The 19,082-nt window shown below is 50.5% G+C and overlaps 1 protein-coding gene across 2 annotated transcripts in view; it reads right to left on the bottom strand.

The window, feature by feature from the left end:
• Positions 1 to 19,082, bottom strand: part of DSCAML1 (DS cell adhesion molecule like 1) — a 165,313-nt gene that overhangs the window by 34,390 nt on the left and 111,841 nt on the right. Inside the window, exons 6-11 of one of the 2 annotated variants that reach the window (XM_079954905.1) lie at positions 17,825 to 18,100; positions 16,256 to 16,552; positions 13,588 to 13,860; positions 9,905 to 10,183; positions 6,172 to 6,291; positions 5,661 to 5,837 (exon numbers count right to left, since the gene is read on the bottom strand). In XM_079954905.1, the coding sequence (XP_079811031.1) occupies positions 5,661 to 5,837; positions 6,172 to 6,291; positions 9,905 to 10,183; positions 13,588 to 13,860; positions 16,256 to 16,552; positions 17,825 to 18,100 (1,422 nt within the window). Of the gene's footprint in view, positions 1 to 5,660; positions 5,838 to 6,171; positions 6,292 to 9,904; positions 10,184 to 13,587; positions 13,861 to 16,255; positions 16,553 to 17,824; positions 18,101 to 19,082 lie in introns of those variants that run through there. The other variant, XM_079954906.1, reaches the window with a different exon arrangement.

Here is a 19,082-nt window from a genome sequence, read left to right as displayed (position 1 = left end):
GCTGCCCTGATGCTTCTCCATGTACTTGCAGTTACCCACTAGGCACCACAGCCACGCACGAATGCCCCCATTGTGGCTTTTGCTCCTGGCTCTTGCTTTGCCGAAGAGCACTGGGGTGGGGAGCCGAACACACAGCCAAGCAGGCTCAGGGAGCAGAGATTTAAAAATGCACGGCATACACAAACAGTGCCATAATATATGGTAATGACAATCCGCAAAGGCAACACACACTGTTCTAATGGGGCACAAGAGGGTTTAATGAGCTACGGCTCCTCTGCTTTCCCTAGCAATGGAATTCAATTAGCAGCCAGGGAAAGCTTGGCTTGCAGGCGACTCCCGTTTGTGACGTGTGGACACCGCGGAGGGCGTATCGGGGAGCTGCATGGACTCCCAGCCTCAGAAACCCCCCACACAAAACTGGGCCTGCAGAGGGAGATGCTGCATGCAGCCGCAGACTGTGCAGAGGAGCCAGAAGGGATGGGTTGGGGAGGAAGCCTCTCACAATGGGGAAAAGCCACCAGCTGGTTTATGAGAACAGAAACAAGCAGCCGCCTCTGGGTGTCACAAGGAACACAAGGGAAAATAAAAATGGCGCTGTGAAAGTCACAAGGGAAGAGAATCAAGGTGGGAAATGGAGGGATTCCTTTGGGACTGATGGGCAGAGGAGAATGCTCCTGACAGGTGCCTGGAGAATGTCCTCTGGACGGTGGGCAGCCTCCATACAGCTATTGCTTTGGGGCCACCGCCACCCTGGACCACAGACCTGGGTGACTTGGAGGCACCAAATGGTTTCAGTTTTCCCACACTTTTAAAAGGATGATTCATTTCACTTTTACTCTGCCTCCTTGTTCTTTTACTGATGAATAATTACTCCTTTGCTCCTGCTTTGATGATGTTTGCTGGGGATTTTAAAATCAAAATGTTAACAAACAATTTTTGGTTAGCTGGCTTCCACAGCTGGAGTGGCTAACTGCAGGGTGCATGTGGTCCCTTAGCGGGTTCTTTGTGGTTCTTTAAATCTTGACTGCTTCTATGGGTTACCTGCAGTGATGCCATGAAGACAAAACGAGTTTAGTGTCTGCCATTTTGGTTTTTTATTTATCAAAAATATCTATCATCTATCTATCTATCTATCTATCTATCTATCTATCTATCTATCTATCTATCTCTGATCTCATAGGTCTCCACTGCAATATTGTGATGCCAACAGGATTTTGTGCCCACCCACACCAGCACTTCCAAATCAGCCCATTTTATTTATTTATTTAAATATATACTACTCACTGGTGCAAGAGGTACTTTCACTGCAATACTACTTTTTTCTTGTCCCCCAGAACCCTCCCAACCTGCCTCCCCCTTTTAAAAGTCACCATTCCTGCTGGCCCTCTGCTCTGATTCTGTTATATCAAAATGTGTTTTTACCCCTTTTATAAATAATTAGCCACAATCACTTTTATACTTTGGCAGTGCCATTTTGAGCAAGTGGCCCCGGGAAGGTTGATCATGGATCAATGTTGCCCTCAGCCTGAAAGAAGCTAGCTGCCCATTGTGCAATGCCTGCATTTTGCCTTTTCTCTGGGTAGCATCCGGGCAGAGCTTTAGAAAATGGCAAGATGTAAATATTCTAAATTTTGTTAAGAAAAAAGGCAGAGAGGGAAAAGGTCAACCAAAGCAACTTAACCCACAGCACATGCAACCACCCAGGAGCATGAACGGCTCTGGCATTCCTGCCCCCCACCAGGCTTGTAACGGCAAGAGAGGCACTGCCTGCTGAGAAGAATGAGATGTGATTTAAGGAGCAGGCAAGAGCTGGCATGAATTGGGGAGGGTCCAAGAAGCTGGGGCTGGAAACCAAGTCTACTTGCCCCCACCCCCATCTTGATCTGGATGGATGGAGGCATGAAGAGGACAAAGCTACCCTTCATCCCTCCTGGTCTTGAGAAGCTCTGAGGCTCCAGATCGATGCCCACAGTGCCACCTCAGCACTGCCAGAGGAGGAGAGAGGAGCATGGCAAGCAGCCAGCCAGCTGCTCTCCTGTGTGGGCAGACATACCTGGAGGGGGCAGGCCAGCCTTTTGCAGAAACCTCTCTCCCCGCTTGGATCTGCCTGAGGGCCACAGCCACTCCCCCTCACAACAGTTCAACACTTCAAGTGGTCCGAAGCAGCAGCCTCCCTTGGGAAAGATGCCTGGCCTTGTCACTTCGGTGGATGTCCCACCTCCCAAACCCAATTGGCTGGGTAAACAGACCATAGTATGATGGGCTGGCTCCAGTCTTAACAGTGGAGCAGCAAAGGGGACCACATATCAGCCGCTACTTTTGGTGGGGTGCTTACGATGCTCCCAAATAACTGACTCATCTACAATCCCCACACATAACTGCTTTCGGCCTGACTGGTGCAGAGGAGCTCACTATAGAGTACATCCACCACAGCCGTCTCTTCTTCCCTGGCCAGACATGCTGCCCAAACATCAAGTTCCAAATGGCACAGCTATAGCTGCTACCAGTTCCTTTCCTTCCCTATAGGACACCTTAAGGTCTACCACTCATGTTACACTTTGAAGGTGCAAGATCTCCAGTAGTTCTACTAGCAGCAGCAGCTGTCACCAGGTTAGAGAGAGAGAGAGAGAGAGGCTGTGTGACAGACAGCTATCTCTGAGTTAGTGACTTGCACGAGGAGGGCAAGCAAGACACTGCCCAGACAACAAAGCAGGAATGCCTTTGGGCACCGAGGAAATTGAGAAGGCTGGCCTTGGTGCTGCTGAACATCCCACATAACACTGGTCTTGAAAGACCTACATTGGCTCCCAGTACGTTTCCGAGCATACTGGTAATTCAAAGTGTTGGTGCTGACCTTTAAAGCCCTAAATGGCCTTGGTCCAGTACACCTGAAGGAGCGTCTCCTCCCCCATCATTCTGACCAGACACTGAGGTCCAGCACCGAGGGCCTTCTGGTGGTTCCCTCACTGCAAGAAGCCAAGTTACAGGGAACCAGGCAGGGTGCCTTTTCAGTAGTGGAACCTGCCCTGTGGAACACCCTCCCACCAGATGTCAAAGGAAAAAACAACTACAGTGGTACCTCGGGTTAAGTACTTAATTCGTTCTGGAGGTCCGTTCTTAACCTGAAACTGTTCTTAACCTGAAGCACCACTTTAGCTTATGGGGCCTTCTGCTGCCGCTGTGCCGCCGGAGCAAGATTTCTGTTCTCATCCTGAAGCAAAGTTCTTAACCCGAGGTGCTATTTCTAGGTTACTGGAGTCTGTAATCTGAAGCGTATGTAACCTGAAGCGTATGTAACCCGAGGTACCACTGTATCAGACTTCTGAAGGCAGCCCTGTTCAGGGAAGCTTTTAATGTTTAATAGACTATTGTATTTTAATATTCTGTTGGAAGCCGCCCAGAGTGGCTGAGGAAACCCACTCAGATGGGCGGAGTATAAATAATAAATGTATTATTATTATTATTATTATTATTATTATTATTATTATTCCCTAGACTATGGTCAACTATTACAGTAGGGAGCTGCACATGTTAATGGACAGAGGGATGAACACCCAGAAAGGAGCCCTTCCCTTGTCTGCTTTCCAGGAGAGTTGGGTTTTGCAGCACACCCAGCGAGGTTTCCATTTTGAAACCATGCCAACAATTATGAGGCAACACGGGCCGAAATGGACCAGGCCATTCCCACCGTAAAAGCTCTCTCCGCAAAGGGCACTCGCCAGAGCACTTCCCTTCACACCCGCCAAGCAAAACGTTGTTCTCCTTTCAAGCTCTTCCTTTCTGTGCCTTGTTAACATGATGCAGACAAGAGGCTGATCCCATTTGGTGGGCTGAGATAAGGCGGCTACAAAGGGAATTGTCACAGCTCTGGGTGTTCTTCCATCCTGAGCCCAGGCTGGAACGGCAAGAAAATGGAAACAGCAACAGAGGAAGGGGAAGGAGGGGAAGAGGGTGGGCTTTCTGAAGTGCCAGCTCTGTGATGTTAATTTGATTGCACCCATTTCAGCTTCTTGTCTACACTGATTAGCTGCATTTCACCTGAAGCATGAGATTAATTCAAATTGCATGGAAGCAATCAGTTATGCTTACAGAGTAGTGAGGGCACCTCTCCAGGCACACCCTGCCTTGTGCACCTGCTGACTAGGGGGAGCTCCTGAGCAAGGGAGTGGTGAGCCTGGGCCTTTGCCCAAGAGAGAAGAGTCTGCAGGGCACTGCTCAGCTCCCTGTCAAGGGAAGTGTGAACTGGGCAGCAGCAGCCCTACGGACCAGACACCTGGAAGGCCAGTCAAAATGGCCCTGGATGCCTTCAGATCCAATGACTCTCAGGGAAAGCCCTCCCAAGGCAGTGTCCAGGAAAAAATATAAAACAGTACAATAAAACCACACAGTGCCTAATGATAAAAGCAACAGCAAAAAGGACAAAGCACATGTAACAAATGAAATCCAGCAACAGGGTCACTCAAAGGCCTGGCCCTCTCATTTACAGCAATCCCATCCATGTTTCCCCTCTGCCTGGTAAGTGACCCTGAAAGGGGTTAAGAAGCCAAGGGCCACTCCTTCCCCTTCCTTGACTTGCTACCTGGATCTTTTACCAAGTAAAAGATACAAAAGGTCTCCTGTTTAGGGACCTGTCTGAGCTGTGGCCCCTGCTTTCCATGCACATCAGCCTTCACCTCCCCCTGCCCGCTATCCAGAGAGCCCCATTAAGCAGCTGAAGCTTGTTGTCACAGGATGGCATTTTCCCCACACCTGCTGAAGGGCCAACTCCTGAACCCAACACCTCTTTCTGGACCTAAGAGGCCTCCCCCAGCCTTTGGGTCCTCCTGTCTTCACTACAGCAGCTCTGAGAGAAGCTGGAAACTGCTGACTCTGCCAAGGGTGGCCCAGGCAGAATCCGATCACGAACGAGGTTGCTTAACAACACTTCCAGGCCACCGTGTGGGGAATTAGCAAGACGGCTGCCCTGCCTCCTCTCTGCGCCACCACGATGTAGATTGATTGCCTGCTTTTATTAAGGACAAAGTGTTTTTTGATCGTGTGAGGGAATCAGGTCCCCAAGGGAACAGGAATCAATCCAGCGCTCCATTCCTTGCACATCGACTGCCGGGAGCCCACAGAGGAGAGCTCAAGCTCCGCAAGTGATGATAAAGGAGCTCACAGTGCAAACACAGGCGGCAATCAGAGGATATAGAGGCCGCCAATCTGCCAAGACACGCGGGGCCCACCGCGACAAGCCCTTGGCTCGCAGCCAGAGAGGCAGAGGCAGCTGCCAGCAGACGGAGCACGTTGGCAGAGGCAGCAGTGCAGGGTTCACGTGGAGGGAAGCAGGTAAACTTAGCAAAGAGCCAGTGGGAGGGACAGAGCTGGGTACAAGGAGCTTCCTGGGTTCGAGAAGTCAGGACTGCCAGAGAGTGCCGGAAGTGTCCAATGCCAGCATGACCCTCAGGAGACCAGGGATGGAGTTTCAAAGCCCTACGTTAATCAGATGCTCCACAGCACCTCAGGGGCAGAAGCAGCCCTTGATTGGCACCCATTTTCAATAGAGGGAGAAGACTATCTCAGGCTGTCCTGCCCAAGGCCAGGCAGAAGGCCTGTGGGAGACCTGCATCTATTTGGACTGAGACCCCTGACAGGTGAACAGGCCCAGCCGGCATACTCACTTTTCACCGTAAGGAACATGGACTTGCTGATGTCTGTACCGACTCCGTTGCTGGCCTGGCACAGGTAATAGCCGATGTCCTCTTCTAAAACATGCCGAATGAGCAGTGAGCTGTTGGGCAGGATCTGGATGCGGCCAGTGAGGGGGACTGGGTGGTATTGCTGGGGGTTCCCACTGCCTGGGAGGAAAGAGAAGGGTGAGAGATGCTGTAAGTGCTCTTGGTTGACCAAAAGATGCCATGGGGTCCTCTGGAGATCCTCTGTTCTGTGCCTAGCAGAACCTACACAATCTCTCTCACTAGCCCTTAAACACGTCCAACACTGGCAGAGTTGAACACCCCTCTGTCCCTTGCACATAGCAGCTGCTATACCTGAACATGCCCCCTCTTGAGGGCAACCCCTAGAGAAGATGTGTTGGATGGTTTCAATCCCCACCAGTACAGGCTTCCCATTAGCAAACCTGAAGGGAGAATGCATGGGGGCAATATTGAAAGGAAATATCCAGCAACGTACCTTTAGCATGTTTCCACATGACTTTGGGAGGGGGGTATCCATCCACAGAGCAGTTCAACACCCCTGCTTTGCCATAGATTCCATCCTGATTGTTGGGTTGGACAACAAAGCGAGGAGGGACTGTGGAGAAGGAGTGCCAAAGATAAGTACCACCAGGAACAGCAAGCTCACCACCCACTGCTGACATGTCTTTCTTTTCTTTTCCTTTCCACATGCACGCACACCCTAGTCCCATGCCCTCACAGCTCCTAACTGGTCTGAAAGACAAGATGTAACCACCTCTTGGGCAATGCCTTTTCTGCTTTTGCAGAACTCAACACCTGGTTGACCTTAAGCTTTCAATTTTGAAAAACACCAGAAGAATCCAAAAGCATCTAAGAGGTTAGAAAGTTATTGTGAAGAAAACATCACGCAATACTCCACTCTCCTCTTTAGTTGGCGCATACCGTATTTTTCGCTCCATAGGATGCACTTTTTCCCCTCCAAAAATGAAGGGGAAATGTGTGTGCGTCCTATGGGGCGAATACAGGCTTTCGCTGAATACAGGCTTTCGCACCGACCCCTCTCACTCTCCAGGCTTCAGGAAGCTCTGCGCAACCCTCGGGAGCCTGGTGCAAAGCTGTGCCGGGCTCCCGAGGGTTGCATGGAGCTGCCTGCGCTCCCGGGCTCCATGTAGCTCCGCGCAACCCTCCGGAGCCCAGCGCAAAGCCACGCCGGGCTCCCGAAGGTTGCGCAGAGCTGCCTGCGCTCCCGGGCTCGGCGCAGCTCCACGCAACCCCCCGGAATTCCCCCCCCCCAAAAAATCTAAGTGTGTCCTATGGGCCGGTGCGTCCTATAGGGCGAAAAATACGGTATATGTGTGCATGTACAGAGAGAGGCACCTGTACATAAGTGTGGAGGAATAAGCCACAGAGTCACCAAAAAACTGTTGTCATGTGCTTGGATATGAGAGGGTAGAACCAGAGTTTCCAAAACACAATAGGTAAGAACATCCGAAGAGCCTGGCTGTAGCTCGACTGGTCCAAGAGGAGCCAATCTAGTCCAATGCTCTGCTCTCACAGTGGCCAACCTGAAGCTTCTTCTTGACTCAGAAGGTTACTAGAGAATAACAATATTGCTGGGTGAATTGGGGCTACTGCTGTTGTTGCTTTCTAACATACCAGAGTTCTGATAATTTGGCATATTTATTTCTCTAGCAAGCTGTAGGTGGCTTGCCTTTAAAAATGAAGTACAGAAAAGCCAGCATGGTTTGCCATGCTACTCTCACCTATTTTTGACTGAGTTACTAGCTTAGTGGATGGTAGGAACGTCGTGAACATAATTTATCTTGATTTCAGCCAAACACTTGACAAAGGCCTCACAATATTGTGGCTAGCAAACTGGTTAAATGTGAGCTTAATACTACTGGAGATTTGGGGTTCTCTCTTGGGTCTGGCATAAATTCCCCCATTCAGAGTTCACATACAACAATCACCCTGCTTGCTAGTTGGGAGTGCATCACCTGCACTCTGAATGGATATTTTACCCCTTGTCCTGAACATGGTTGACATTTGACCCTGCACAGTAATGGGGGAATGCTTCTCTCTGGGTCGCCAGGCTTCAATTTGCAATGCCCCCAGTGGAGAAAAAGATCTGTTGAGCAAAGCAAGCAGGTATCCCAACCCAGATCCTGAATTTACAAGCCCAGAAAAAGTTCATATGGCAGAAAATTTGAGAAATCCTGATGATTTACACCAGCAATATCCATATCTGCTAGTTGCGGGGGTGTCAGCCATGTCCCCTATCCCCAAATGTGTTAATCCCCTTTATCTGATGAACATGACATGCACTCTGATTGATTGAAAAGAGTCAGGTGCTGATCAAACCTTAAGAACGAGAAGTGTTGTGTAGCTTTTTGTCCCTCACATTCCATCCTCCATCACTGACCATCAGAAAACCTGCAGCTGACCACCTATGCTGTGTAATGCATGAGACAAGAAGCCTTTTTGCAAGTAACTAGATTCAAACTAAAAGAGCACATTTTATTTTCATTCTGCTTTGTCCACTTGTCTTCCTCCTTTCCTTCTATTCTCAATAAATCGCATATAGGTGGGCTGTTGGGGTCTGAAGTGTGTTTTCCCAACCTCTAGGATTCTGGTTATCCCTCATGCGCCTGTGCCATTTGATTAATGCTACAGGAGTATAAGGTTGGAGTTGTTAAAGAACAACAGGCTGCTCTGCAGGGTAGGGAGGTGGAGGTGGAGAGACACACACACACACACACACAGAGAGAGAGAGAGAGAGAGAGAGAGAGAGAGAACATGCTCTGACTGCTAGCTTTGCTCCCTGAGTAAACTGACAGGATCTGGGTGGGAAACATTGAGTGTGTTGTCTCAGGATCTCAGGCACCCTTGAGAAGGTTTCCCTCCCATTTGGGTGCTGTAAACTTGACAGGGAGTGATGGCAGCAATTACCAAGTAGTTAAGATGCCACTGATCAACACTGCAGGGCTCTTGTGCAGCAGTTGTGCAAGCAAGGGCACAAGGTGGCTCTCCTAGCTTCCCCCCTCTGTTAAATGCCCCCCTCTCTTTCTGCTTCGGACATCTGTTATTCACTAAGGAGCTACCAAAAGATGACTATGATGGTTCCCCCTTGAGAAATTGACGCTCCCAGCTCTTCAGGCAGTGAATGGCCTGGCTTATGCAGGCAGTGCATGTCTGGGGCACCAAGGGTTGTGCTTCTGTGCCCTTTGGGAGTCTTTTGCCCTCAGAAGAATGTAAAGAGAGCATATCCTGTTCCCCACAGTGGCCAACCAGACACTGACAGAAAACCCTCAAGCAGGACTTGGAGGAAGCAGAGCTCACATGTGCACACACAAGCACAGTTCAGCCCCCAGCAAGTGGCATTCAGGGGCCTGCTGCCTCTGGCCCAGCAGGTTCCATGCAGCCATCATGACTAACAGCTACTGACAGACCCGCCCCCCCCCCCCCGCCTTCCTTCCTTCTCCTCCATGAGTTGTCTAATCCCCTTTTAAAACTGTCTAAACGAGTGGCTAGTGGCCATCACCTCTGGGGCAGCGAGCTGCATAGATCAATTGTGAGGAAGTACTTATTCCCAATTAAAAGGTTCACATTAGCAGCAGGTTCTGAGGAAGACTGCCCTCACTGCCTGAGACCATCCTGGGGAGCCACTGCTGTCAGCCAAAGTGGAACAAGCTGAGCTAGATGGACAAAGAGCCTGGCCTGGAATAAGGCAAGGGAAACTTCCTGAGCTCATCCCCCACTTCTGCCCCCTCTACTCCAATTGATTTCACTGGATGGGCCAGAGTGAAGGAAGGAAAACTTCTCCCACTTTCCATAAAGCTCTATTGGGTCACCTTTTCCTAAACTTCAAAGCCCCAAATGCTGAAGCTCTTCCATACAGGGCAGGTGCTCCAGCTGCCTGATAGTTCTGTCCACTTTTGTGGGCAGAGAAGCCTCGTGGTGCACCTTTGCTCCTCTCCTGCACCACAGAACTTTTCTTTCCTTCACTAGAGGACTTAAACAACCACCTTCCACTCAGTTCATGAAGCCAGTTTTCCCACCCCAACCGGCACTTTGTATGGCCCTCACAGCTTTCCACAGGACATTTTCGCCACTCACCTTTGAGATCAGATGGGCAGCACAGCCAAAGAGTGACGATCACCCCGCACTGGGCAACTCTGCCAGTGGCTCCTGAACCTCAGCACATCAAAGCCCAGGGGCCGGCTACTCACCTCGGACAATGAGCTGCCGCTCACGGCTGACAGTGGCAGCATCGTTGGTGGCAATGCAAGTGTAGTTGCCGTTGTGCTTGAGGGAGACGCTGGAGATCTGCAGGGAGCTCATGAACTCCTTGCTCTCAATGGTGACGCCGGAGCCGGAAAGGATCACCTGCCCGTCTTTCCTCCACGTGATGCGGATGGGCATGTCACCCGAGGAGACCACGCATGGGATGTACAGGAGCTGGCCGATGGAGGCCGGAGGGAATTCGAAGGGCTGGATGAGAGGTGGGACTGCCAATGAGAGGAGCGCATTGATCACACCTGTTCCCAAACGACCGGGAAGCCAAGAAAAAGGAGATTTCGTCCAGCTCAGCCTCCAAGGAGAACAGAACTTAGGCCCAGGAGACTCTGCAAAGCCCTGAGGAATTCCTTACCCTCTGCTCCCCACGGGAAGAAAGAATGAATTTATAAGTCAACTGGACGTATTCCCTTTCTCTCTGTGGTTTTTTTTTAAAAGGTGGGGAGTGATGGGAGTGTGACAAGGCTGTAGTGGTGAGTAGTGCCTCTTTTTGGCCACCATCCCAGTGAGCTCAGGACAGATATTTGGACGGGTGGATGGAGGTGTCTCCTGGTTCACAGAGTGGCCTCTTAAGTTTCTTGCACTCCACTAACTCTTCATCACTCCTCTCAAACTCTTTTTTCTCTTTCAGCCTGCAGTACTCAACCACTTGAAAGGGGTTCGACAAGATAAAAGAACGTGGAGCACTTTGAACACTCTTGCCAGGTGAGCAGCAGGCATGCAAAGAGATCAGATCTGCAAAGCAACAGTCGGCTTTCCTCACACCCCATCAAGAAGAGAATTCATTCTCTTCTGCAGCAGAGAATGCCATTGCAAAAGGACTTGGAACTGGTTCCTCCAGTGACCAGAATGGTTCAGTTGGGAGCCCCGGGAGCCCCCTAGGAATACTAAATGAGGTAACTCCTGACAAGCAGAGACCACTGGTGGTTCTGCCCAAGGCTTCAAAGTAAGCTGGGGACACTTCCCTCATGGTCATTGGACCAAGAAAGATTTAAAGCCCTACCTCAGAAAAATAGTCAGAATCCCCATCCCACTGACTGGGGTGGCAAAAGGGGGTGTGAGGGGAGCCATCTCCTGAAGTAGCAAAGGACAGTTCTTGCTGCTCTTAAGTGCAGGGGGTGGGGGGGAAACATCCTGAACAAGCAGCAAAGCAAGTGAATTGAAGGAGCTGAGGATCAGCTACTGACCTGAATCAGCCCTGCCAGCCAGTAAATCACCCTTGATCTTTAAGGGGCCCAAACAGAGACGTCTGCTGTGTTAGCCTCCCAGCTTTGGGTGTAGGCTTTCTCACCAGTCCTGCCTCCCCTGCCAACTGAGGTTCATTCATCCCTGTGCTACTCCAGTAATGAATACTGGTCGCTCCCTTGCCTCTGCTAGTTCCAAAGGCAGGGACTTCCTCCACTGCTCTCCCTTCTGGAAGAGAGGAAGGCAGCCGGGTGCTTTGTCCTTTTGCCCCCCCCCCCAAAAAAACCCTCTTCCCTGCAGAACAGCCTTGCACCCTTGCAGCAGTTCACACAGAGCAAGGGGCTCCCGGGCTTCCAAGCAAAGCCTCTGCTCAGCACCACCCTCACTTATGTAAAGATCAGCCCGAAAAGGTTCCTACAATGGGGAAAGGAGGGCAGGAGCAAGTGTCCGAGAAAAGACAGCTCCTCAACCGCCTTCTGCAACCAGGGAAGAAACCCCAAAGATTCTGAGAACAAAACTGCCGAGTGCCACCCTGCTGACAACAAAGCTCGCCCTGGAAAAAAGAGGCTCCAGTTGCTGTAGTGAAGGGAAGCGGGCTCTGAAGAATCATTTGTAAGCTAATCTAAGCTCCTTGGAGGAAAACTAGAGGGGGAGCGCTGGGGGATTTTATTTTTTTTTAATAAAAAAACCAAGAACATCTTGGCTGGTTTTCCAGTGTGTAAGCACAGGCATCGAGGTCTGCTGGCATCAAGACAAAGGAATAGGGAAAGCCCCAATACTCCCACTACCACCTCCCACACACACACATCCAGACAAGCTGGAGGAGCTGTCAGAGCCACCTCTGGGTCCAGCGGAAGCACCATCCTAAGCAAGAGAGGGCTTGTAAGAGCTAAGCCATGCTGCTGCAGCAGCAGCAAGTTCTCACAACAACCAGTGACCTCCCCAGCCCATGCAGCCTCCTGCCTGTCTCCAGGACACTTTGCACCCTTCATAAACTGAGCAGGGCAGCAGCACATGGGAAAGGGAGGCAACATCCACACAGAGCAGACCACCTCGCTCAAGCTACCCTGTTTGCGAACCTTTAAAGAGGGCAGCGCCTGAGATGGAGCTCAATCTCAGCAAGTCACTGGGATGGAAAGGACGGGATTCTCCACTACTGCAATTCATTAGGGCTGATGGCTCCCTGAATGGGGCTGAATAATTGATGGGCTGGAGAAGCTTTTAAGATGTTCTGCGTGCTTGGAAGACAGAGAGGATTATTTTTTTAAGAGCTACACACTGAAAACCACCAACAAAGGTGCTCTGAGCAAAGGTTAGATGTTTTAATCTGGTATGTTTACACTGTACATTCTGCTCCGCTGCTTGTCAGGGGAAATGGATACTCCAGGGCTGGCGACAGCCTGGGGGAGGGGGCGCACCTGGGCCAGTAACCGAACTAATGTGTGGGCAGGGCAGGAACACAAACCCCACATGGTTCTCTCTGCCCAGCTCACTTGCCTTTATCAGAGAGGGGGTTCCCTCTTCCCTGGGAGACAAAGATGCTCCTTCCATTCCCATCCCCATTCCACCAACCTGGGGCAGCTCAGAAGTGAACCACAAGGTCACACTGCACACAGGGAGGATGGGTCAACACAGACGCCTCTGGCGTGCCAAACAAAAAGACTACTGGAGTAGAGACTGATGGGATGACTCTTCAGCAGGCTGGGTTGCAAAGGAGGGCAACAGAATCAACAGTCTAGCCAAGTGTGCCCAGGTTGCCCAGTCAAATTGCCCTGGGCATTGTTATTTATCTATTATCAGATTTTGATTCCTCCTTCCAAGGAGCTCAGTGCAGCAAACATGGATCTCTTCCATCACTACGCTGGCCTGAGACACATGGACTGGTCCTTCACAGTCACCCAGGAAGCTTCACAGCTGCAGGGGAACTGATTCTGGCTTTCCCAGATCCAACCCTCTTAAAGAGTGAGGCCCTTTCAACAGGGCTGTATAGTTTGTGGTTTCCAATTCAGCTGAGCTCCTGGAACACACCCAACAGCAAAGCCTGGAAGAAGCCTCTGTCTTCACTTGCTTACATCTGAGAGGAGGCAGTTCCCTCTCAAAGCCCTCCAGTGCCAGAGAAGGGTTTGGTAGCTGGTTCAAAAGTCCAACATCCCACAGCCAACATCTGAGCCTACTTGGCTTGGCCAAGGTCCTGCTGTCTTCAGGCTCCCCTTAGACCAGGCAACTGCACAGCAACATCTGATCCTAGTTTTGAATCCCATCCTTTCAGCTGTGACTGCCTACCAGCAGAGAAGGCACAACCATAGCCGCAGCATGTCCAACTCTCCAGGAGCTGGCTGAGCCATTGCTTGGACTAGAGGGATGTGGACAGCACTGGGAGGGGGCTGGAGATCCACCAGCCCTGCTGTGGCTCCTGCCTCCAGCCACTCACCTTTCACAGTGACATGGACACTCTGGCTGATTGAAAGCTGTGGCTGAATGAGGACACTGCATAGGTACTCCCCTTCATCCATCCCCTTCTGGACATCCATAAGCTTGAGAGTGCCATTTTCAAAGACCACTTGCCGGTGGTTGTCAGGCAGGAGCAGTGAGTCCTTGTACCATTTGATGGAATAATATGGGTAGCCAATCACCCTGCAGTTGATGAAAGTATCCCTTCCTGCCACGGCTGTAATGTTCTTCATTGCGCGGATGCTGGGGGGGCCTAAAGAGAGGGAGGAGGGGGAGGAAAGGAGCAAGCTAGGTGAATTCCAAAGGCAAAAGGCTTTTGCACGCAGAAGACAGAACTGGAGGCAAGGTTGCTCAGCAATTGGCAGAAGGTGGAGCCTGGGTGGCTGCGTGGAGAACATCACAAAATGACTTTCCATTAAACCTGTACACAACTTCTGAGGGCCCTGCTAGTCCATGGGGCAAATAGCCAACAAGTGCCACAGCCCCAACCCTAATACCTTGCAATGTTCAGTTCCGTCTTGAGGGCCCCTTCAGCCAAAGGACTTGGCCCTTCACCATCCTCAGACTCAGAGGATGAGTCCACAGCAATACCTCCAGGCTTACAGAAGTCAAGACCGCATATGGACCTAAGAAGAGCCTGCCACTGGATCAGGCCAAGGGCCCATCTGGTCCAGCATCCTGTCCTCAAAGTGGTCAACCAGATGCCTGTAGGAAACCTGCAAGCAGAACCTGAGCCCAAGAGAACTCTCCCCTCCTGCAGTGTCTGGCAACTGGTATTTAGAAACATATTGTATTTGACTGTGGAGGCAGATTGTGGAGATAGAGCTATCTTCCATGAATTTGTCTAAATCCTCTTTTAAAGCCATCCAAACTGGTGGCCATCACAGCCTGTTCAGGAAGCAAGTTCTATAGTTTAACTAGGCATTGCGTGAAGAAGTACTCTCTCTTTTTTTTTATCCGCCCTGAATCTTCCAACATTCAGATTCTCTTGATGAATCACAAGTACTAGCATTAAGAGAGAGGGGTACAAACTTCATCCACTTTGTCCAAGGCATGCATAATTGCATAAGCTTCTGTCATGTTACTTCTCACTCACCTTTTCTCTAAACTAAAAAGCCCTGAAAGCTGCAACTTTTCTTCATAGGGGAGCAACTTTAGGGAGGTGGAGCTACCCACACTACACGTCTTCTCAGCAAGCACAAGGGTTTAGTTCCTACCGGTATTTCAGGAGGAGAGACCTTCAGCCAGCAGGGTTCAACTGAAGCTAATAGAGGTCTTGTTTTCCTCTGCCCTCTGCACAGGAAAGCTTCTAAGTGGACTTTTCCTGCCTTGATCTGCCCTTGTATCCCATGCCTGGACTCCCTATCATGACTAGACTTTATTGACTTGGTTTCTCCTGGCATATTATGACTTGACTTCATCAGTTGCTACCAGCTTCCCTTGTGAGACTCAAGTGCCCACAGAACAGGATGCACAGCATGATATGGACATGTTCTCTTACAGTGATCTCCTATTTTCCCAGCATATAGAAACTTACTTGTTGCGGGAAAGGGTATAACCTGCCCTTTCCACCCACCGTATCTGCCCAAAGTGACCTTGAGTTCTATGTAGAATATGGAAAACTCACAGTGGAGGCTGCCAGGATATGCCCTCAAGGCAATGCCTTGGTTAGTAAAAGTTGGGTTTTAATTAGTTCTTTTTTTATTACCAGTGTCTGTTGAGTTCTTTAATGACCAAGAAATCTGCCACTGTGCTTACAGAGCCCTTTAAATATGTTTTTAGGATACTTTGTTTAATTTATATAGCTGCCAATCAATAAATATTCTCTAGCTGCCTTCAAAGTAATGTTAAATAAACTTTGAATAATAGTTAAAATCAATAATAAAAGTCAGCAAAAAAACTTCCTTACAACAGAGGTAGCAGAAAGCAACTTAAAGCTTGGATTTAAAACATACTTGATGAATAAAAAGGTCTTCACTTGACACTGAAAAGACCATGGAGAAGGGGCCTGGCAAGCCTCTCTGGGGAGGCTAATCCATATCAGAGGAGAAAAAGGCCTTTTCCTTGGTAGTCACCTGCTCCATTTCATCTGGTCAAGATCAGGGCCTCCAAAGAGGTTGTTGAGGTTTGGGTAAGTGTTTGCCAGAGGCAGTGGCATTTTGTGTAATCTGGTCCTAAGTCAGACTTCTACAACCTCAGCCCTCCAGATGTTTTTGGCCTACGACTCCCATGATCCCTAGCTAGCAGGATCAGTGGTCAGGGATTATGGGAATTGTAGTCTCAAAACATCTGGAGGGCCAAGGTTGAGGAAGCCTGTCCTAGGCTATCTAGGGCTTTCCCTGCCATCTCTCTAGATCCCTTTGCCTTCCTGGAGCTTCCATCACCTGTAACATGTCAAAATATAAAATCACCAATATATATGCTGGGATCCCTGCAAAACTGTCCTGGTGGTCAGGAGTTCCACCATCCTCTAGCATCACTTTACTCTGTAAACTGCTGGATTGTCTTGTTGCCAAATAGCACTGCAGAGAAAATAAAAGGGGGGTGGGGGTGGGGAGCCACAAAGAACAAAGGGGACATTCTACCAAACCAGAACCAAAACCCAATGCAAGAAGAACCTATTCTGATATTTAAAAGTAGACAGGCACCTCTTACGTTTATTCGCGCTTGGTATTCGGCGCTGCCCACCGAGTTCCGCGCGGCACAACGGTACACCCCTCCATCCTTGATCTGCGGGCTTGTCACGTTCATGTGGCTGACGGTGGTGCCATCTGACATGGTGTACTGGTTGGTGCGGTGGCTGCCGTCCCTCTGAATGGGCTCGTCATCCAGTGCCCAAGTGACCGTGGGCGGAGGGGCCCCCTTGGCAGCACACATCAAGGAGAACTGTTCGCCTGGGTTCACCACCTTTTCACTGAAGGATGAGATGATCCGGGGGGTCCCATCTATGAGAGGCCCACAACAGGGGGAGGGCGTTTAGATGAAGGGGTGAGGGCAAGTCTGAGCACCCATTTCTCCTCCCACCCACATATCTGCAGCGACAGGAAAGCTGGAGAATTCTGAACCTTCTAGCCAGGTTGAGTAGGTCAAATCCTGCAACCTTGTCCAAGGCCTGTGAGGGAGCTCCAGCTACCACATTTTGCAGTGGATATACCTTCTCAGGGAATTCTCCCTCTCTTCCCCTCCCTACATTTGAGCCTCAAGTAGGAGAAGAGGGGAAGCATTGCAGTTCAGTGCTAGAGCTACTGTTTTGCATGCAGAAGGTCCCACATTTAAGCCCTGGCAGCATCTCAAGGTAGGGCTGGGGGGGACCCATGCCTGAAACCCTGGAAACACTGACAAGTCAGTGCAGTGTAGACAATACTGAGTTAGATGGGACATCTTCCTATGTTCCTAAGTGTGCTATGGAGTTCCTGGAACGATGTCCTATACATCACCTGCCAGCTGCAGAAATGCGCAGGCCCTGCTTGCCGATTGGCTGCCTTCTTCTGGCACTCCATAGCTATAAGAACATACAAGCAGCTGTACTGCTGGATTGGACCTAAGGGGGACCACCTAGTCCAGTGGCCATCAGGAAGCTTGCAAGCAGAGTTTGAATGCAATAGTCCTCTCTAACTGTTGCTCCAGGTCGACCACCATCAAACACAACCTCTGAAAGAGGGTGCCTATCAACTTGAGGACTACAGTGGTACCTCGGGATGCGAACGGGATCCGTTCCGGAGCCCCGTTCGCATCCCAAACAGAACGTAAGACGTGACAGCATGTCTGCTCGTGCACGGGTCACGTTTCGCTGCTACCGTGCATGCGCGTGATGTCATTTTGACTGTGCATGCGTGAGCAGCGAAATCTGGAAGTAACGTGCTCCGTTACTTCCGGGTCACCGTGGAGCACAACCTGAAAGCACTCAACCTGAAGCATATTTATCCTGAGGTATGACTGTAGTAGCAAGTGACAGACCTCCAAGTTTCTTCCATGCCTAACAGCCCCTTTATAATCATCTAAGCCTGTGGAGCTACTTTGATATGTTCATCCACAGCAAAACATGGAATCAGGCAGCCAACCTGCCAGGAGAGAATCTCCTTGCCCACTTGCCCGCTCTCATTCTCTCTCTCTCTCTCTCGCTCTCTCGCTCTCTCTCTCTCTCTCTCTCTCTCACACACACACACACACACCCCAGTATGTCAAGGATACTGGAACCACCAAGGAGCCAAACTCACCCTCCAGCACAATGATGGCAAAGTCCTGAGCAGTTTGAGCCTTCCTGCTGGCAAAGCATTGATAGGCTCCTGAATGGCTCTTCTGGGCAGCTGTGATGAGCAGCGTTTCATTGTTGATTCCCCGGATGGAGATGAAGTCATCTGGTGCCACCAGCTCTGTGTTGCGATACCAGCGGAGAGTATATTCTGGTGAGCCCAAGAGCGTGCACGAGAGGATGACGGTGCTCCCGATGCCGGTCTTCAGCTTCTTTGGTGTGAGGGTGACGTGCAGAGGGTCTGTGGGGAAAGCAGGGTCCATGCTCAGAGCAGCTAGCCGACACCATGCAGAGTAAGCGGCCATCCCACTAATGGCCCACAGCACCACCCCTCCAACATTTACCACAATGCAAGGCTCACAGAGACGCCAACACAGGGTAGGATTGAAAAGACAGCAGTCCTCAAGGCAAGTACCAGCCATTTATTGCTTGGTGCTAGGGATCACTGGGCGCGGTGCAAGGGGCTGGGCTGCCTTGCTGAAGGGCCAGGGGGAGGGGAGCAGATGCTGCTCAGAGCCCATAAGCAGAGAGAGATTCACTGCAATTCCCCCTTGAAATCCCAATGCCTGTCTCTGACCCACATCAAGCCACAGTCTCTTCTTCCTGTCATCCATTTGCCTGAGCAATGAAAAGGCAGAGTGGCCTTCATTTTTCGCCCCCAAGCAACCAAGGCCTTCCATTGGGGAGTGCAGGCAAGGAGATGGCAAGTTGAGGGTGTCCTTGAGAAACAGAGGCTCCTCTCTCACACACACCCATCTGCAGAGAAATGTCACTGAGTAATAAGGCAGGTGCACACAGTGCTCCCCCTGCCCCGCCTCCTGCCAGCAGTTTCTTCTCGGTGTATCAGTTTCCCTCCCAGGCTATGAAGGAGTTGTCAACTTAGAGAACGAAGCAGCTGTCACACCAGGGCTGACATACAAGGTGTGACAGACCTGCTTGGAGCAAACACCACTTCCTTGCACGGCACATCACCATGCTGCACCTCAACTCTGACCCTTCATCTCCTCAGGCATGGAGCCAATCTAGGGGAGGGAGTGGGTCTTCAGAGGGTTGCCTGTCTCCACTCCATTTGCAACTGTTGAGGGCTCAAGAACATGGGAACCTCTCTTGCAAAAAAAGAGAGAGTGAAAAGAACCCTTCTTCTGAGCAAAACACTGGCTAGCACAGCCCAGAGAAGCGTACAGCGGGAGGGAGAAAGGGGAAGCACAAAGAAAAGCAGCCAC

Source organism: Podarcis cretensis (assembly GCF_951804945.1).
Source record: "Podarcis cretensis genome assembly, chromosome: 15".
Taxonomy (NCBI): Eukaryota; Metazoa; Chordata; class Lepidosauria; order Squamata; family Lacertidae; genus Podarcis; species Podarcis cretensis.
Note: the sequence above shows the minus strand (reverse complement) of the source record. Positions and strands in the feature narration are given on the sequence as shown.